Source organism: Sciurus vulgaris (genome assembly GCF_902686455.1).
Source record: "Sciurus vulgaris genome assembly, chromosome: X".
Classification (NCBI taxonomy): Eukaryota; Metazoa; Chordata; class Mammalia; order Rodentia; family Sciuridae; genus Sciurus; species Sciurus vulgaris.
In genome coordinates, this window is record NC_136471.1 from 106,654,868 (window position 1) to 106,677,536 (window position 22,669).

General features: G+C 33.4%; 1 protein-coding gene and 1 long non-coding RNA gene across 2 annotated transcripts in view; one reads left to right on the forward strand and one right to left on the reverse strand.

The window, feature by feature from the left end:
- Positions 1–22,669, forward strand: part of LOC306650734 — a 1,184,502-nt gene that overhangs the window by 598,645 nt on the left and 563,188 nt on the right. The window lies entirely within an intron of this gene.
- CFAP47 (cilia and flagella associated protein 47) overlaps positions 1–22,669 on the reverse strand; it is a 400,269-nt gene that overhangs the window by 376,585 nt on the left and 1,015 nt on the right. Inside the window, 7 exon segments of the mRNA XM_079122986.1 lie at positions 1,588–1,823; positions 4,481–4,608; positions 6,711–6,871; positions 7,302–7,530; positions 9,667–9,805; positions 13,651–13,766; positions 20,663–20,814. Coding sequence (XP_078979112.1) covers positions 1,588–1,823; positions 4,481–4,608; positions 6,711–6,871; positions 7,302–7,530; positions 9,667–9,805; positions 13,651–13,766; positions 20,663–20,814 — 1,161 coding nt within the window.

Here is a 22,669-nt window from a genome sequence, read left to right on the forward strand (position 1 = left end):
TGTACACTTTAAATATGTAAGTCTGTCATGTATAACTAAAAAGAAAAAATAAAGAAATCAAAAATAAAATAAATGTGTAAGTTTTATGGCATGTATATAATATTTCAATAAACCTGTTATTCTAAAAAGAATAATTTTATCACATTTCTAAATAGTCAAAGGTCTCTTGACTGGTCCGTGCACATCACAGTTCTCCAGTGTCCACCACACTTCCTGAATTCACATTTTTACTAATTTGAAAATTATATGTGCTGGAGAAATCCAGAATCATAGAGGATTAAAAATAAAAATATTATTAGGGAAATAGCTATCAGATATGTTTTGAAAGATATGCATGCCTGTTGGAGGAAAAAATCATTTGGTAGATTAAAGAGGCTTGGACTAAAAAGCTAGGAAACAGTTCAAAAGAAAATATTTTGTATAATTAACATTTGCTATTATTCTATGAAAACTGACTAAATCTATCCAGATTGGGGGAAATCACACTAATGAAACAGTGAGAGATATTAATAGGAGCTACATGAATATAAACATATATATATAATAGTTCTTCATTGCAATTAAAAGAAAGTGTCCATCAATAACTTTATGAGCTATGCAGTGAAGGAAAGACGATGACATAACAAAGGTGAAACTGAAAGCACTCATGTTTGTTGCTAGAGAAGGATTCGGCAAATTTTTGCTATAAACTACCAGACATTAAATATTTTAGGCTTTGGGGAGTCTGGGAGTATAGCTCAGTGGTAGAGACTTTCCTAGCATGTGCAAGACCCTGGATTCAAACCCCAGCACAAAAAAAAAAAAAAAAAAAAATAGGCCTTATAGACCATACAGTCTTCTCAAGATTACTCAACTTTGCCTTTGGAGCATAAAAACAGCTTTAGACAGTAAGTGAAAAAACGAGTGGCTATGTTCCAATAACACTATTTACCAAGACAGACATTGGGTCAGATTTGACCTTTAGACCACTGCCATTCAACCCCTGGCTTAGAGGATCTGGGAAAGAGTTGTCTGACTAACAGTTATAAGTAAAATAGCCCCTGACATCCAGAAGCTGGCCTGGCGCCCATGGGAATGCCTTGGTATTCTCTTTTTCTGCTTTGCATCAGCAGTACAAGTCTCAGACTAAATAAGTATCACTGCTTTCAAATTTCAAAATTCTTCTCAGTCCTTAAGGTCCCCTATGAAGATCTTTCTATCTGGCTATAAGTAATCACACTGTGTTCTCTGAGTTTCTATATCACTGTGGCACAGCTCTATTTTAACGTATTCTACATTCTCATGTATATGTCTTATAATTCTATACTATATTAAAAATATCTTAGAGGCAATAACTATGTTTTGTATTTCTTTAACTTCCCTAGAATATAAAATGCTTTTCCTGACATGTAATAAGTACTTCAATAATGACAGATTCTCCATGACTACACATATGAAAGTATTCATAACTAATACTAGTAACTAATAAGAGATACACTTTATAAACATTGGTACAAAAATGTGCTTTTTAATCCTCTACATAGCATTGTAACAGACCTTAAAATGTTTGAAGCAATATGGAAAGAAAGTAAAGAAAAATTACCTTACCTGGATACATCCTTCATCTATCTTGCCCTTTTCAGGATCAATTTTAAAATGTGCAGTTTTTTGAAAACGGTATGTCACAGGAAGGGATTTAGATCGATTTTGTACAACACACAGAATGTCTGCACGTTCACCCATGAAACAAGGTGTAAAATTAAGGACTTTTCCTGGATCAAAATGTAATAAGACAGGAAGTCCTGAGCCTGTCAGTGCTAATTCCACTTTCTGAAATTGATCACCTGGAAAAGCAATAATAGCTATTGAACATAAAAAGTAGGGAAACCAAAATATATTTACTTAGTACATATAGTGTCATTTAAAGGACTTGATGAGAAACCAAGTGCCCATGGGAATTGCTCATTCAATTTTTTCATTCAAGACAATTATTGAGTACCTTTTCTATGCCAGGTACTCATCTGGGCCTTGGGTCTACAACAGTGAAATATAAAGACCTTGTTCTCACAGACTTTACATTCTAGTGAGGTGATATTGATGATAACAACTAAGTAAGTACACTTGCTTTTAACAGAGGCTAGATTCTACTGGTAAAGGTACAGTAGGGTAAGGCAGATTGAATAGGTCTTGGGGATGTTATTATATGTAGAGATGTCAAAAAGGCCTCCCTTTTGGACATTTCGACAAATATATAAAGTGAAACACTTGAGCAAACATATAAGGGAGTCTGGAAGAAAATCACATGAACATCCAGAAAAGTCTATTCTAGGCAGAGAGAACAGCAAAACACTCTAAGGTAGGAACTTAGTTGACAGGTTTAAAAAAAAAAAACTAAGGAAACAAATATGGGCTAGGGGAAAGGAGTAGAAGAATTTTTGAGAAATGGTCATACTTTATATTTTTGAGGGTAGAGTAAGATTTGCTGACAGATTGGATGTAGGTTAGGAAAGTGATAAAGGATGACACTAATTTTGGGGGTCTGAGCAATGAAATGATAGAGTTGCCATTTCCTGAAACTGAAAACATTGAAGAAGTGGGTGGTTGTGGGGGAACCAAGAATTCAATTTGGCATATAATAAGCTTGAGAGGCCTACTAGATATCTGTTATGGTTCTGATCTTTAACGTCCCCTGAAAAGCTCGTGTGTTAGGTAATGCAGCAATGTTAAGAGATGAAATTATTAGATTATGAGAGTTGAAACCTCATTAGTGGATTAATTCATTTGATGCATAACTAATTTAAATGGACTACCAGATGTACTGGGTGATAATTGTAGGCAGGTGGGTCATGGCAGGGAGCATGCCTGTGGGGATTATATCTTGCCCCCGGCTTCTCTCTCTCTCCCTGTCTCTCACCTCTGCTTACCCCCTACCCCCTCTTCCTGGTTCCAATGAACTGACATTTTCCTCCACCACACCCTTCTGCCATCATGTTCTGCTTCAACTCAGACCCACGGCAATTTAGCCAGCAGACCATGACCTGAACCTGTAAAACCATGTGCCCAAAATAAACTTTTCCACCTCTAACTTGTTTTTGTCAGGTATTTTGGTCATGGCCACAAAAACCAGACTAACACAATAGTCTAGTAGAAATACCTAGTAGGCCAATTAAAGTGTTTACAAATTTAGAATAAAGATGGAGGAAAGATAGGAAACATGAAGAAAGAATAAAAGTGTGTGGTATTCATCTTAGATTGTGAGAAACAATAAATGGAGGAACATAGTAGGAATATGGAATATCTTAAAGAATCCATTTGGTTAGTGGTTATGTTTTTCTCCAGCACAATCAGCTTCCCACATGCAGATCTGGAGTAGAAAGAAAGTTGAATTTAATAGGATTAGAAAACTTTCACTCATTTGATATGGAGAAAGAACAAAGATTTAAGTGTACATGGAAAATAGTGATTAAAATAATAGGACAATGGAATACAAATTGGGCAGAAATAAACATGAAGTTTTTGAGACACAAGAAATAAGATAGAAACTCTGGATTGTAGTCTTTAGTTTTATATACAGCAATATAACTAGAACCCAAAAAATTGTATTTCTTCATTGATGCTCTTACTGGCTGATTCTAGATTCTAAATACTAGCATCTACATCACCAGCTATTCAAAGTTAGATTAACCTGCAAACTTCACACAAATATTTTATTATTAGCATCTTTCAATATCACAAACCATGACAAAGTTAATGAAAGCAATAAATTTCTGTCCTAGGAACACAATTAAAATTTGCTCAATATCACTTGTATTGATCTGAATATCTTTTGAGTTTTGAATCTCTTAAGTGTCCAGGATGAACCTACCCACTCTTGGGCATAGTTTATTTTTCTGGATTTGATCCCTAATATGTCTATTTTATCTGATCTGTCTTGCTAAAGTGATTACAAGTCCTGTTCCACCTTTTTCCTTACTACAACCCAATAGTAACTGAGAAAATAAAAAGTATAATGTAACTTCACATGTGGCCTACAAAACATATGCTCATATCAGTATCCTATGACAGGGTACAACACCTATTTACTACATCTCTAAGTCTTCTTCTTTGACTGTTACTGTATAGAGTCTAAGAGAGCTGAAGGTCTGGTAGAAATGGTATGGGTCATTTGTTCCCATACCAAGCCCTAAGAACAGACCTAGGCATACATACAAAAATATAATCAGGTTTTTAAAAAATTCCTCCAACTCCCAGTATCATGTTTATACAATGTCATTTTAAAATTATAAAGTTATCTAAATTCTAACCTAGAAATTTAGTATGTGAACTATTCCAAGGTTGATTGCATTCTTAAAAGATGATATGCTAAAGTCACTTAAATATGCTAGTATTTTTGTTGTCTAATAATTATAAATTTTATCAAAGTGCCTCTACAAATATTGATATCAAAATTTTAAACAATTTTAATTGCTATATTTGATGATTTTGTTAATTTTATACTTACTTGTGATGGTTTTATTGTCATCATCTCTCAAAAATCCATCTTTACTTCCTATGGATTCAAATCTCAAAAAGACAGCATAGTCTTGCCTGTGTGAAGGGTCAACATCCTTTTTACCATCAATTACTAGTCTGTAAAAATTACAATCAGTTATTTTTAAAGCAAAAGTGATATACATTACCACCTCTCAAAGAAATATCAACCCAGTCCTTAAATCTATGCAAGCAAATGAAAATTAAGTAATAGAAATATAGCTGTTATTCATTTTCCAAAATTACTGAACAGATATAGAACTTGACAAAAGAAGGCTACAGAGTATAAAGTTTAGAAAAATGAATTCATGCTAACATTCCTAAGACAAGAGTAACTTAAATGCACTAAGTCATCAAGATCTAGCTCAAATGCCACTTTGTCTGTAAAGGATTTTCTTTCCAGGCAAAATTCATTGCTGACCAAGGACTCTGGTCAATTTTCTACAATAGTTCATCTTACCCTTGAGAGTAATTGAAAATTTGTTACATATTTTTCTCCCCCAGGTTATAATGCATATTGCAAGACAACTTCTTATTCATGGACAACAAGTAATTTGGAGAAAAAGATTTGGTAAGACTTAAATCTTGTTAGAGAGAAAGAAAGGAAGGGTGGAAAGAAGTGAAATAGGATCAAAGACAGATGGGATACATCATGGGCCTGCTCACTGACTATCTTTATCTGCATTAACCAGAGGTTAGCTCTTTTGGCAGCTGATACACAAATACACAAACGAATGACCTGTAAGATGAAGTAGGAATGCAAATGGTGTGTTCAAAACACATATGACTAAGATTTCAAATCATACTCATACCTATGGGTCCATGCCAGATTCTCAAAGTTAACATGCTGCTATGGAATTTAAAAGATTGTGTATTAAACAGAATCTTATAAATTCACCAAAGAAATTTTCTGTATGAAGGTATCATTAGTAAGGTAATTTTAGATTGGACAAGTGGAACAATTATTTGATATATTAGCTTCCTTAAAATTAAAATAACTCAGTCTTCAAAAGGCAACTGAGCCAGGCCTAGTGGCACAGGCCTGTAATCCCAGTGACTAGGGAGGCTAAGGCAAGAGGAGTACAAGTTCAAAGCCAGCCTCACCAATCTAGTGAGGCCCTAAGCAACTTAGTGAGTGAGACCCCGTCTCAAAATAAAAAATAAAAAAAGGGCTGGGGATGTGTCTTAGTGGTTAAGCGCCACTGGGTTCAATCCCCAGTACCCCCCGCAAAAAAGGCAATTGATATCACATTGAACATATCACATTGAAAATATCACATTGAACATTATCCTCTCACGAACAAGAATAATCATACTTGCAATAGGATCGGTTATTGACACACACTGCAGCATACCAAGGTGTCACTACAATTGTTACTGTACATTAAAAGTAGCACTTCCAAAAATCTTTCCAGTCTAAATAACAAAACTAAGAACATGAAACTGAAAAAATATATTGGTCTAAGTATCAAAAGTATGCATTTCAAAAGCAGTTGTGGTTAATCCCAGCAGTTACTTGTATGTTTAATACTTATTATACTCAGTCACCAAGGATTCTGCCCTATCATGAGCACCACATTGTATTTGGAGGCATCTCTACATACTCCTGTACCTGATTACTTCTGCAGAGACAAGTTCTGTACTGCACAAATCAGTTTGTGGCTATTTAAAAAAACAAAACACAAAAAACCAAACTTGGTACTTCCCACATTTCCACAAGGTCTACAGTGATTTTTAATTATCATCAAGTATTTAGCACTAAATTCCCAAATATTGGATATTATGTGCATATATATCATAGTGAATTTCACCTTTATATATATCTATAAATCACCAACAAAAATAAATAAATGAATGAAAGGAAGACCAGTACAGTAAAGGAAGAGGAATAGGGAGAGGGAAGAGGGGAGGGAAAGGGGGATACCAGTACTGAAAGAGCAAATCAAATTCCATGCATGTATGATTCTGTCAAAATGAATACAACTATTAAGTATAACTATAATGCACTAATAAAATAAAAATATTGGAAATAATATTAACCATGCTGGAAATATTTAGAACAATAACAAGAAAAAATCTGATTTATGCCTTCAGGCAAGCTTTACTATGACAGTATTAAAATAAATTTGGTTAAAGTGTAGCTAACAATTTCCATTAATACTTAATAATATTACAATGGAATAAATTTTGGGCTTACTTACTTTGGGCTGAAACAAAATGTAATTATAATCTTTTGATAAGGTAGTAAAGTCCCTTCATTGGGGACACAGGAGATAAAATTGGTAATATCTATATTTTTTATTTTGTTTAAGTAGGTGAGATTATTTAAAGCAACATCTGTACTTTGTTGAATATTTGTACCCTATAATATAAAATCAGAAATAAAAGCATTTTAAAGCAAACAATAAAAATATTTTAAGAGGAGCTCATAAAACAATCATTGAAATTTTAGAGAAAATAGAGAATATCCATCTTTAAAGTGACACCTACCTAAATTTGACTAAGTAACACATGATAAAATTTAAAGGATACTGAAAATTTGATGAGAACAAAAATCACCACAATTAGTCACTGATCCATAATACTTAACTATTTTACTTCAGATACACATTATTATAAATGTTAGCTTAATTTACTGAAGTTTTTAAAGCTAACCTAGGACACACATGAAATCACATCCCATGTTAAAATATATTTAACATAATTAAATAGCTCATTGGCTATTAGTAGATTCAAAATGACCTGCTTTAAATCATAATACCTGCTAAGCCACTGTTGCACCATTTACTTACCACTTCTTCTCCAACAGAATCATCTTGAATTATTGCCACCCAATTTATGGATTCCGGGCTATTATTATATAGAAGTGCATGTTCAATTTTTGATGTTCCAAAGAAAACAGAACCAAAGTGAATGCATTCCAACTTTTTATCATTGTTCATGTCAAACAATTCAATAATCTGTTCAACTACATGAGCTTTGATATTGAAGAGTATATCAGGACGTCCTTGCAAACTCACTCTATAGGATAATAAAATATACATATGTATAAATATTTTATTAGATTCTATGTAGTTTTCTTCTAAATATATGGATAAAATTTTATAAAATCATATTATAGTTAAAATTCAATAGCCTAAGGTCAATTTATTTCATATACATGCCAAAGGTTAACAGGTCCCGTGCCTGAATCTACACCTTGGAACGGCATGTATGCAACCTAGTTAATTGTCTACTAGAAAGAACAAAGTTGGAAAATGAACTCATGAATTGACAAAAAAAAGAGCTCATGAACTATCCATATCACTGATTATTTCATTAATACTAGAGTTAGATGATTTATATGATTACTTCTAGCTCTAGAATTCTTAGCTAACTCAATCCACACCTCAAGTCTAACAACCAATCTCATGCATATTCTAACACCTCCATTCTCTACAATATAAAATATCTCAGCACAACACAACTACTTTGCTGAAAAGAATATTGCCCATAAAACCATAAAACTTCCCATATTAATTCAGTGATCTTTTATAACTGCATTTCCATATTTATCCCTCTTGGGCATAAATGCAAACTTCTCAATCTAGTCCCACCATATAACACAAATAACTGGCTACTCCTCACCTATCACCTAAGCTCTTATTTTACATCACAGCCAACAACATTGGGCTTTGTTAATCTCATCTATTTACACCTCTATCCTCCCTTAGCTTCCTGGACACCATGTTTCCTGGTTTTCCTTCTAACTAACTTATTCCCTACCTTCTCATTCTAAGTCTTGGATCCTTTGTAATACAGTCATATTTCTCTCCTACTCTTTCATACTTTACCTTCCTTAGAGTTATTCTTAATTCTTTCCCTTTCATCTATCATTTATACATTGATGACCCTACACCCAATATATCTAGACTGAATTACATTCTTGGACTCAAGACAAGGGAATGTAATAGGCCTCAATCAGCTCTACCAGGATTCTGAAAAGCAAGTCAATCCCCAAATGTCAAATCTGAACTTAAGATCTTCTCCCACAGACATGTTCCTTCTTTTGTCTTTTCTTTCTATAATCTGTCACCAACTTTAGTGAAATTTACCTCCATAACATATCTCTAATCATCACATTTCTCTCAGTCCTCCCAATTTGTACCTTAGCTCAGGCCTTTCTTTATCATTTCCTTCTTGCTTTATTATTATAATTTCTAGTCAGACTGAACACTCCACATTTGTATATCCTGATCTGTTTTGCACACTGCTACCTGTATGACCTTTCTAAAATGCAAACTCATCAAGGCATTCCCATTCCTAAAGCCTTCCTGAGGTATCACAGCCTTCACAATAAAACCTATACTCCTATCAGGACTCACATGTTTTTCTCACTCATTTATGACTATGGTCTTCAGTAAGAAATATATTTTACATTGCAATGCAGTAATACATATCCACACACAGTGAAAGATTTATAAAACAGCATTTCCCATGCTATGTAAGATGTATTCTGATATTTTTTACTTCATTCTTTTAAATATTGGTGGTGACCCATTGTACTGTTTGCACATCCCATTAATGAATGCAGACATACTTCACAAAAAGTTCTGGCCTTCATGACACTTTACTGGATCTATGTCATTCTGTTTTTCTGATTTCATTTGGCATCACTTTGCATCTCTATCCCTTTGACTCTGCATTGCCTCAGATCCCACAATATGTAAAACTGCCTTTTCACCTCTTGGATTTTAAGTCTGCTACTTGCTCTACCTGAAATGACTCCCCTAACTCACTTCCCTCAACAACACTAATCTCCCCTACACACACAAACACAGATACACCACATACCCAACCACATTACTGCTGTTTGCTGGCCAATTCTTCCTCACGGTTAATTGTTTGGTTCATCTATTGCCTTGTTAGTGGAGACCTTCCCTTATCCACTCCACAAAATCCAAAACAGCAGTTCCCATTTTGTGTACCAATACACTATTCTCTAGTTCTTCCTATTTCTGAGCCTGGTGGTTGGCAAATAGTAGCACCTCAATGAATGAACGCAGAATGAAAAAAAAAAAAAAAAGAAGCTAATATACAATCAAAGGCACATCTGAAGGATAAACAGGAAAGTTATTAAGACCCATATTAGAATTAAGAACCATAATATATACTTACTTTGCAACTTCATTTACAACTCTGGGCTGGTCTGCACAGAAATCCACTTTGACAATCACTGATGACTTAGCTTCCACAATACCACTAGCTGGAGAAATGAGAATGGGTAATTGGCCCTGGTAGTCTGTTTTAAATACACCTAAGGAGAATAAGAGTAATGGTTTACATATGGAACCTTACAATGATTCATTCATAGTTTTAGTGGGGGACGGATATTACAGACAAGATAGTCTAGTGTTGACCCAAAATAACAGCTTTAGTTGTAACTCCAGATGCCAGGGTAAGCCAACAAACATGAGCGCTGTGTTAGGACTCAAGTCTTATAAATAGCTGAACTATATTAACCACTTATGTTTATACATTTATACTAAGAACTTTTCTATGATATAGGTTCAATCATTTATCTTCATTTTACAAATATAAAAATAGACACTCAGAAATGTTGAGCTACTTCTTAAAGTACAACAGCTGGTGCAGAAGATTAGACTCTTGACTCCCAATTTTTCACCCTTCTCTGCATTCAAACCTGTATACAATGTATGTTTTCCTATCTCCTGACACTAGATTTCTCTATGTGATTTGCTTTGCCAATAATATATGAATGGAATTAATAGCATGTGTTTCAGTCAGATTTTTCACTGCTGGGACTAAAAAAACCTGACCAGAACAATTTTAGGGAGGAAAAGTTCATAAGAGGGCTCACAGTGTCAGAGGTCTCAATCCATAGACAGCAGGCTCCATTCCTCAAGGCTTGAGGTGAGGCCTTGGCAGGAGAGTGTACATGTATGTACTCCAAAGCCATGCCCCTAATTCCCAGGTACTCCAGCCACACCCCACCTGCCTTCAATTACCACTCAATTAATCCCATCAGGTGACTAATGCACTGGTTGGGTTAAAGCTTTCACAACCCAATCATCTCTCCTCCAAGCCTTCTTGCATTGTCTCACACATGAGCTTTTGGGGGACACCTCACATCCAAACCATAACAGCATGCCAGTTCCAATCCATATGTATTTCCTGTCTATTTCCCATGATAGGGAAGTGAGAAATGTTTTGCCTGAGTACTTGCTATCCCTTTGGCCTATGCCCTAGAATATGAAAATGTGGAGCAGATCCACCCAGCTGACCCACAGACTTTCAGTGAGAAACAGAACAGCTCAGTTTCCTTGGCTTGAAGCAGAGCACCCAGCTGAGCTAGATCTGTCAAGTTCCAGTCAACCTGCATCAATAATAAAATGCATACCATACTCTCTGGCATACATTGTGTTCAGTAAACATTAGCTATTAATGTTATAATTCTTTTTCTACTACCTCTACCCCTCTTTAGTTCTCTTTTGTGAACTGCTGTTCCTTTTTTTTTTTTTTTTTTTGTATATTAAATGTGAGGGTTCCTTACGGTTTGCCACACTTTAGCAACTGCTATACATTATTACGTTATAAAAATATATTCATATAATTAAGGATGTTCAGTTTAAAGCATGCTAAAATAATATTTTTTCAACCTTCAAACATAAAAACTGAAAGACAATAGAAATATTATCCATATGATAAAATCATAAAAGGGAACATGGAGTTCACCAACTTGTGGTGCAGTAATATTAGAGACACCTTAAATAATGAACCACATCTTTTCAGAAAGAAAAGGTGAACACAACTTTGAAGTCAGGAGGAAACTTAGGAATCATTTTTATAAAGGTAAAGGAAAAAAATGTATTCAACCATTTTTTTGCTTAAATCCCTGGATGGTTATCCATAATGGGCTATCAAAATAAACCATAAGAAGTTGTTACATGGATAAGCTTTGGGGTCTACAAAACCAAAGATATCTCCAGCAACACTACCAGAAAGAGAAAAAACAAAGTTGTAAAAATCATAAAACTTCTGTGTTTTTTCAATGTCTTCTTAAGTATAGATATAAGTCTGTAAAACTTTGACTCTAAAACTATAAAATATTTGTCATGTGAAATACCTTTTAAAATTTTATTAAAATAATCTTTGGTAGTGGAATCTATTTTCTGCAGAAGTGTTTTTCTTAATGAATATACATTGCTATTATCATTAATTTGTATATGTACTCATAGAAAATAAGGACTTTATGACACTTTAGAGGCACTCACCATTGTGAATATAATACATAATATCAATTTTGGTAATGGTGGAAAAATAATATGAATCAAATCCAAGGGTGAGAGACAAAGTCATAAGAAAATCTGATTCACTGATAACAATTTGTTTCAGTTTATAAGTTAATAGTTATCATTTTGCAATACTCAATTATATACCTAGACAAGTTAGTACAAACATTACATATAAAATTTTAATACAATACTAAAAGCCAATTTGGATTATTTTTCCAAAAATATGTGGACCCAAGTCTGCAGCTTAATTTTATTTTATTTCACTTAGTAAAATCACATTAAATATTCAACTAAAATTAAATCCATAGTTCTCTTTTACTAAGGGCTTTCAGTTGTAATAAAACTACTTAATTTGGCGAGATTTTAGAATAAAAAGGATATATTATTGTGATTTAATCTCTGAAGAATTATGAATGAACAATAGTAAAGAGAAATTCTGAACAGTAAAATAATACAAATAAAAATTTCTCAGTTGTATATCACTGCTCTAAAGTATAGTCTACAGGACCATACAGTCTATAATCACTTCCAATGAGTCTATCCTTCACAATGCAGTAATACTACAAATGAGCCTAATATTTCACCAACTCACAGGCAGTGGACATTCAATCATTTAAAAATCAAAACATTGTAAGTATAATGAGCAATATTCAATGAAGAACAGTTATCAGTTTTATTTTTTTCATACCCTAGGAAAAAAATCAGTAATGTGATAGATCACCTTTGTCTTAATAATTCCCAATGATCAATTAGGCAGCCCCAGATAACTACCACAGTTAGTAGGAAAGAATTTTGGATTTAAGATCTGGTTTATGTATTCCATAGCAATCTCAGAAAGATCCTCTCCTGTCTAGTGACAAAAGAGGATAAATACTTACTGAGTGCCTACGATGAGCCAGACACCATGCCACCATTTTAAGGTATATATAATTAATAATCATACATTATATTAGTCTCAGTTGATAAAGAATCTAAAATTTAATTAAAAAAAATTTGCCCAGAGATCACACAGATAGTAAGGCACTGTGCCCTAATTCTGTGATTGGATGGTGCTAAAGACAATGTCACCTCTATGACACCTTCTTCCCTCCTTTTCTCAGGGTGCAGTGGTGCACCCCCCCTCCACCAAAAATCTTAATTAAGCTTCTCCAGAGACCCTCACCATAATTGTTCCCAGACTATCAGCACGAATTTCTGCAAATGAGTTCAAATGTGGTTAGGTTTCCTATTTCCTATTGCTCTGTCTTGCAATAACTAAATTTGCCTGGGGGCGTCATGATGTTACTTCTGCTTTTGTGGTAAAGTGTGTAAAAGTTTCTGAATAATCAAAAAATTAGACACGAGGCACTCTCTGTGAACTCAAAGGGGAAAAATAAAACTACTCTTATGTAGACTTCTGCAAATTTTAAGCCTCCAAGTCCCCCTCCCCCGCTCTTGCACACTGGGTATAGAGATCTAAATATTTCTGGACTCGGAGTTCAGAGGGAAGAATTGATTTAAGTGAAAGCCCCATTCTGGACTGGCTGCAGCCAATAAACCTGCTTCCTGTGTCCAGCCTCATCTGTCCTATATCAAGGGAGGTCACCAATCATCTGAGAGTCAGGCTGTATTAATCAGTATCATAAGAAGGCAGGTCCATTTTTCCTGAATTATTGCATTATCTGCCCTTTAGAGTCATACTATTTAAGGGCTTTTGGTTTGATCTATTTCAAATGAAATATATTTTGATGATTTGAAGGCATATTTTTTGATGATTCAGAGAATCTATTAATAAAACAAGGGATACATTTAAAATAATTCCAATACTTCTAAAATTGTAAATGAATTTATATGACAAAGTATTTACCTGGAGCTTTGCCATGGTTAATAATTCTTGTCTCTTTACAATACACTTTACTATTGGCAACTAATGTGCCAAAATCAACTAATGATGCAATTTCCAATTCACAGGATGGAATCAACCTAAGGAAAGAGAACAGAGGACTACCTAATTAATTTTAACCATCAACAAATTCATAGTTAAATTCATAAGGAGACAAACATACACACTTTCACCTCCTAAAAACACATTTTGGTTTCCTTATAGGTCTACAGGTAGCATAGTTGTCAGCAAAAGAAATTAAGAAATAAAGATGTGAAAACAAGAGAATGAGATACATTTTTAAATAAAATTTAGATTTTATGCATCTAAAGTGCATGGTATACCCTCTTAAATACTCACCTTGAGAAGCTACCCCTTAACATTTGCATTGCTCAAAACATATTCGGAATTCATTTTGGGAATTTCCACTTAAGTAGATAATACATTTATTTGACCCTTCTCAGAAAAGTTGGAATTGATCTTAATAAAATAGTTTGAATGACACAAAATATGATGAAGTAAGAGAAGGTCATGGGGCTGGGGCTGGGGTTCACTGGCAGAGCACTTGCCTGGCATATATGAGGCACTGGGTTCGATCCTTAGCACCACATAAAAATTTTTTTAAAAAATAAATAAATAAAATAAAGACATAATGTCCATCTACAACTACAAAAATTTTTTTTAAAAAAAGGTTGTGGGCTGGGGAGATAGCTCGGTTGGTAGAGTGCTTGCCTTGCAAGCACAAGGCCCTAGGTTCAATCCCCAGCACCGCAAAAAAAATAAATAAATAAATTAAAAAATAAATAAATAAATAAAAATTAAAAAAGCTTGTGATACTACAACATATCATTAAAGGTATAAAAGAGATCTAAGTACAAAATGATACAAATGACTTTTCACATATGCCTCTAAAGTTCACTGTATCACACCTGTTACATGTGTTTCCATATGTGAATAAATTATCCTACATGCACATTTCCCAAGTATACATTTATTTTATAGCTGGATAGTGATTTATGGTTTACAAAGTGCCCTTAAGTATATTACCCTGTTTGGTACTGACAAAAATTCCCCAAAGTCAGGAAAATATTATGATCACTCCTATGTTGCAAAAAGCCAAAGACTCATGACTTTCCTAAGTAATTATCTGGAAATAAATTAGCCTAATTTAGAATTTATTTTGTTAGGTTTCAAGTACATTTTGCTTACAAATCTAACAATGATAATAATAATACCAATAATAAGTAGAGTAAAAACAGATCTGTATTGATTTCTTAGGTTATTTGCAATAACCAGGCATTAAGTCATAGCAGGATTAATCTACTAGGAAAACATGATCATAAATATGTACACATTAAACAAGAGAACCTCAAAATATACTCAAAAAATTTTGACAAAGTTGGAAGGAAAAAAACAAAAACAATAATAGTTGGAGATATCAAAATTCTCATCTAAAGGCTCCCTTTGATTTGGACCCACTAACCCAAAAGTTAAAGACAGACTGTCAGAAAAAACAAGTACCTGATAATATTTAATTTACATATACAAAACAATCTGCCTAAGAAAATAAGAGTGGACATTTTTCTCAAACACTTATGGAATATTCACCAAGATAGACTGTATTCTGAACCACAAAAGTGGATAAATTTAAGATATTTTAATTCATGTACAATGTTTTAGCTAACCTTAACAGAATAGTATAGATCAATAAAAGAAAACAACAGGAAACTCGTTAAATGTGCAGAAATTAACACACTTATAAATAATTCATGAGTCAAAGAAGTTCCATATCTAAAAAATATGTACAAGTGAACAAAAACAAAACCGTTATATAAAAACATGGGAGAAAACTAAAACAGTGCTGCAGAGCTTGGTGGCACATGCCTGTATTCTCAGCAGCTCAGGAGGCTGAGGCAGGAAGTTCACAAGTTCAAAGCCAGCCTCAGCAACTTAGCAAGGCTCTAAGCAACTTAGCAAGACCCTGTTTCTAATAAAATATAAAAAAGGGCTGGGGATGTGGCTCAGTGGTTAAGCACCCCCAGTTTCAATCCCTGGTACTAAAAAAATATATATAAGGTGGGGTGGGCGGGTGTTTCAAATCAATGATCTAATTTCCAACATCAAGAAACTAGAAAAAGACAATATTACATAAACTCAAATCAAGAAGAGGGAAATAAACAATAGGTAGCAGCAGTCAATGGTATTTAAAATAAAATAATAAAGTCAATAAGAAATTAAGATTTTAAAAAAATATCAATAGTGGTTGATAAACCCCTAGCAATACTCAAAAAATAAATAAATAAGAGGACAAATCGCTGACATCAGGAATAACAAAGGAACTATCGCTATGATGCTATAGTCATTTAAAAAGAATGAGGAAAAATTACTAGAAACTTCATATACTTGACAACTTAAAACTGTAAGAATTCCTTGAAAATCACAAATTATAATGACTCAACCAAGATGAAACAAGCAATATGAACAGCCCACTAAGCATCAAAAATCTGACTCATGATTTATAACATCCTTGGAGAGAAATTTCCAGGCTCAGACAATTTCACCAGCAAATTTCACCCTTTAAAGAATATAGTATCAATATTAAAAAAGCTATTCCAGAAAATAAGAGGGAATATTTTTTAATTCATTTTGAGACTAGTACTACCCTTACACCAAAGACAGACAAGGCAATACAAAACAAACAAAAATAAATAAAACCTACTATACACCAATAGCTCTCATGAATTGGGACACAGCAATCTCAAATATAACATTAGCAAATCAAATTCTAGCATACAGGAAAACTATGATACTGCATAGCCAAGAGGAATTCATCCCATGTATACAAGGACGAGTCTAGTTCAACATTCAAAAACTAATGTGACCCACAATATAAATAAGTTACAAAAATATCATGATCACCTGGGCACAGTAGCCCACCCTGTAATCCTAGCAACCAGAGAGGCTGAGGTAGGAGGATCATGAGTTCAAAGCCAGCCTCAGCAACTTAGAGAGACCCTAAGCAACTTAGAGAGATCCTGTCTCTAAATAAAATATTAAAAAGGCTAGGGATGTGGCTCACTGGTTAAGTACCCCTGGGTTCCAGCCTCAGTACCAAAAAAAAAAAAAAAAACAAACAAAAAAAAACAACCATAATCATAAGCATTTGATAAAATTCCACATTTCTTCATGATAAAAGCTCTTAGACAGTTAAAATAGATGGGACAGAAGGTAACAAGGAATCTAAAAACACAAACACAAAAATCTAGAAATTGAGTTCAGCAAGGTGAGATGAAATATATCAACTCATAAAAATAAATCATATTTACATACTATCAAGGAAAATGTTCAGACCAAAATTAAAAATTCAATGTCAGCTGGGCACAGTGGCACACACTGGTAATCCCAGTGGCCCTGGAGGCTGAGGCAAAAGGATTGCGAGTTCAAAGCCAGCTGCAGCAAAAGCAAGGCGCTACGCAACTAAGTGAAACCCTGTCTCCAATAAAATACAAAATAGGGCTGGGGATGTGGCTCAGTGGTTGAGTGTCCCTGAGTTCAATCCCCAGTAATCCCCACCAAAAAAAAGAAAGAAAAAAAATTCAATGTCATTTACAGTCACTCCAAAAAATGAAATACCTAGATGCACACTTGAAGATACACATGCAGGATTTTTGTACTGAAAAATGACAAAATGCTGGTAAAAGACATCAAAGACCCAAATAAATGGAAAGGCAGCATGTTCATAAATTGGGAAATTTACATAATAAAGATGTCAATTCTCAAATTGATCTACATGGTAAACTCAATTCTTATAAAAACCTCAACAAGTTTTTTGTGGGCTCAGAAAACTTATTCCAAAATTCATATGGAAAGGCTGAGACATGAAAATAGCTAAAATAATCTTAACAAAACAGTAAAGTGTGAAGAACTGCTTTGCTACATTTCAAGAAACACTATATAGTAAACACTATATAGTAAATTAAGATAGCATGATGTCAGTAAAGGAATTGACACATAGAGCAGTAGAACAAAATACAGAACTCAGAAATAAACCGACACTAATATGCTCAACTGATTGTGTGTGTGTGAATGTGGGTGTGGTACTGAGGATTGAACATGAGTATGCTAGGCAATCACTCTACTGAGAAATGCTCCCAGCTCCTCAACTGATTTTTTTTCCAAAGGTTCACAATCAATTCAAGGGAAAAGGTTAGCTTTTTCAACACTGGGGGTCTGGGGGTCAAAGCAATTGGATATCTATTGGGAAAAAAGAAACCTTGACATAAACTTCACATTTCATACAAAAATTAACTCCTAAGATATCACTGATCTAACTATAAAATAAAAAATAAAAATAGCATAAAATCTTCATGATCAAGGCTTTGGCAAAGAGTTCTTAGCCTTTACACTAAAAGCATGAACCATTAAAACACTGATAAATTGAAATCAAAATTTAAGTAGAAAAAAATTACTGTACAAAATATTCTGTTGAAAAGATAAAAAGTCAAATCATAGACTGAGAAAACATTTTCTTTTTTTTTTGAGAAAACATTTTCAAGTCAGATATCCATCAAAAAACTTGTATCCAGAATACAAAGAAATTACAAAACTTAATAAAACAAATAATATAATTAGAAAATGAGCAAAACACATTTATAAAAATTTCACTAGAGAAGATATTCAGATGACAGAAAAACACATGAAAATATGTTCAACATTATTAGTCATCAAAGAAATACAAATTAAAGCTACAATGAGATTCTGCTAGCTGCCAAAATGTCTAAAATTTAAAACTAGTGACAAAGAAATACTGGAAAGAATGTGAGAAAAGTGTATCACTCATACACTGCTCATTGGAATGCAAAATGGTACAGCCACTAAGGGAAGCAATTTGGGATTTTCTACTAAACTAAATATGCAATTATCATATGACCTAGCAATTGCACTAATGGCCATTTATCCCAGAGAAATGAAAACTTATGTTCACATAAAACCCATACAAGAATATTAAAGCAGTGTACTGGTAATTACTAAAAACTGTCATATTAGTCTCTATTCTTTAAAAGATAATGGTTAAAAAAAAACTTTGTCGAACTAAAAAAGTTCCTTTTTCCCAGAAATGTCATAACAAATAGTATATCACATTAAATATTTTCATGAAAATGGCAAAAGATAAAAGATCAATGGTTAAGCAAACCACACGATATACCTACCACACCATGGAATACTACTTAGTACTAAAAAGGAACAAAATATATAGTCAATGACATGGCTGAATCTCCAGAGAGATTGCTGAATTAAAAAACAAAAAAAGTCAACCCTAAAGGTTATATGCTATGTTATTTAATTTATATAAACTATTTGAGGGAACAAATTTTAGAAATGGAAGATTACGGTTTCCACAGTTTAGGGATGGCGAGTGAGGTAATAAAACAACAGGAGAGATCCTTGTGGTATTAGAACCATCTCAGTATCTTGACTGGTGGTGGATACACAAATCTACATAGATGATAAAATTGTTCAGCACTTAATAACACAGACACAAACAGACATGCACAGGAGTTCAAGCAAGCTATGGCAATCTTAATAAGATAGATCATATCCATGTCCATCTCTCCATCATCATATTATCCTATACTTTTGCAAAATGTTACAATTGGGGCAAACTGGAAAAAGTGCACAAGGACTCTGTTTTACTTCATATGATTGCATATGAATTTTCAATCATCTGAATTAAAAATATATACAACAGCAACTCTGTGACACACAGACACACACACACACACCCCTTCCTTCAGTCTTGTCCCACACATAAAGAGGGCAATGGATAATGTTGTGCTTATACTACAACTTTGGTGAGAAATGGACTCTGATGAGAGAGTGTATACATTGTGTGAACAAGATAAAATCTTTTCAAGACAAAAGGCATTCTCAACCCTTCTCTACATACACAGAACAAGCAAGCAAATCTAAGTGACACTGTCATGGTTATGCCAAAATAAAAAATGCACTAAAAATTGCCCTACTTAAAAATTAAAAGTAACTTAATACATGTGATAATTAATAGCTTTCCTACTATGTGTCAACTATTTGATTCCTAGGTAGAATGGGATGGTGTGATAAATCAGAACTTCTCAATAACATGGAGAACCAAAATAATTGCAAATCTAAATTTAGTTTATATTAATGAAAAAATATAAGGGAAATTATTAAGAAGCATATACCTAATACTATATAACAATAAATATTCCAATATTAAATCTTTATGTGGTACATAAACATAGACAAAAGAATAATACCTATAGAATTACATTTTGCTGAGGAAAAGGAGGATCATGCCTGTGTATGCATACATATATATGTATATATATATATGTATGTATATGTATGTGTGTGTGTGTGTGTGTATGAATAACATTTTTAAAATTTTAACAACAACTTTAATGGGTAATTTAACAATAAACCAAAATAGGCTTTTTTTTATTTTAGACCAGGAATTGAATCCAGGGACACTTAACCACTGAGCCACATCCCCAGCCCTTTGTATTTTTTATTTTAAAACAGGGTCTCACTAAGTTCTTAGGGTCAAAATATCCTTTTCAAGTATAAAAAGAGAAAAGGAATCTTTATTCATCCTTATCAAATGAATAATGTATATCAAAATTAATCTCAAAGTCAGTTATTTGTTTTAAACCCATTATATTCATCCATTTTTCAACCAATCTCAAAAGAGCAACATTTTGATTTTTAAGCCAAAATCTACCCTATTTAAAATTAAGTAAAGTGATTATGACAATAGTGTAAAATTGAATTAAATATGAACAAGAACTTGCAAAAATCTAATAATACAATGAATTATTTGATGCTTGTAATATATTTAAATAAAAATACTAGAGAATGCTATAAACACTAAAATTTTCTAAGAATTTGTCCTTCAAGTTCAGCTGTATGGAAACATAGATATAAGTCAGAGAAAATACAGAATATGAAGATTACATACCCTATTAGAGGAATTTCTATTAGTTTACTTCCTATTGAAATAAGTAGGTGGTCAAATATGTCTTCATCTTTATCAGGATGATATTCCACCATAGCTGTCATCTGAAGACCAGAAGCAAGTGCCTTATCCAGATTGGTCAATATCAGTTTGAACTTCAGTGGGAAAAAAAGAATCAAATTATACATCTTTATGTGTGTGTACATATATATGTTGCTGGAAATCAAACTCAAGAGCCTTGCACCTGCTTGGCAAACACTCTACCACTGAACCACATTTACCACTGAGCTGTATCTCCAGCCCCCAAATTATACACCTTAACTCCTTAAAAGAAAATAATGTGAGCAAATGTAGTTAGGAGTGTACGTTATTAACCAAACATAGTCTTTATTCCTGCCCTAAAAGCAAAAATCCTTCCATTTAAATTTTATTTTAATTGACAAAAAATAACTATGTATACTTATGTGGTAGAATGTGATGTTCTCATACACGTATACATTGTGGAATGAGCAAATAAGGCTAATTAACATGCATCACCTCATAGACTGGTCATTTTTGTGGTGAGAACATTTATAATCCTCTCTTAGCGATTTAAATAGACATTAACTATAGTCACTTAGTTGTGAAGGGGATCACCAGAACTTATTCCTGCATGCATATATGCATACACATGAACTATGTATGTGTACATACACAGGAAGTAGGCAATATTTCATATACTCTCTGCATGGAGACCTGGGTTTCATAACTTGGAGGAAACAGAAAGAAATAATAGACCAAAAAAGAAAAAACATTTTTGTTCTACTTAAACATTTGCTAGCTTCAGGAAAATATGAAGGTTGAAAGAAGAGAACTGATAACTGTTGATCACTTATGATGTATCAAGCAATTATACATCTATTATCTCAATACACTTCTGAAGTCCTATGAGGCTGATATTAAGACTCTCAGCAGATAGATGACTCTTATTGTAGAGTGATACCAATATTTAAAGTCACTCAGAAGTGAAGATGCCAAAACAACAAATCTACCTGACTATAAAACTTAATATCTTCCTCCTCCACCCTCGATCAGTAACAATATAGATCATGTTGAAATTAATTATTCTAATGTCAGATACTTTGCATCCTACTCTTAGCAGTTTATGAGTTGACCACTTAGGCAAAACTAATGTTTACCAAGAGTCACTGAGTCACAAGTCCAAAGTATAAGGAATGTTAGTAAATGCAATAGGTATTCAGTAGGATAGATATAATTTGGGAAGTTATGAAAAGATTTCTTAGAGAAAATGAGACCTCACATTGACCTTAAAAGATAGATGAGATTTGGGAAGGGAGGGGCTCTTGAAGATGAAGGGAATGAAAATATTGAGTGAAAAGAAAAGGAAGTTTGAGCCATAGGAGAGAGGGAGAAATTACAAATAAGACTGCCTTAACCAAACCAGAGGCTACACAAATCAGCAAAGCACTATTAAATGGATAATGGAAAACTACTATTCATTTAATGGTATTGAAAATCAAGCACAGAACTATCAACTCTATGTCCCTGGAAAATAAGAACTGTATATTCTTTTTCTACCAGCAACCTACAAATAGATGATGAATGACATTGTATATGGTGCATAGTGTGTACTCGATATATAGATATTCAGATATCTAACAAATCAGCTCCATGGAGTGATTACACCAGGTACTGTAGGGAAGGGGCACTAGCGACCTTCTAGTGTGCTAGATATATTTAATGATTTGATACAGGTGGTGACTTCATAAGTATATACAATACACATTAATCCATCAAGCTTTACTTTGAGATTTGTGCATATCCACGTAAACAGTACATTATTTTTTTGAAGAGTAGAAAATAGAACATGAAAATTCTTTTTCTTATTGCTCTCCTAGTCATTAACAGGTTTTCATATATATATATAATATATGTATATATATATATATATACTAACAAATATATGTAACTTTAACTTAATAATTATAGACATATTTTACACATTCAGAT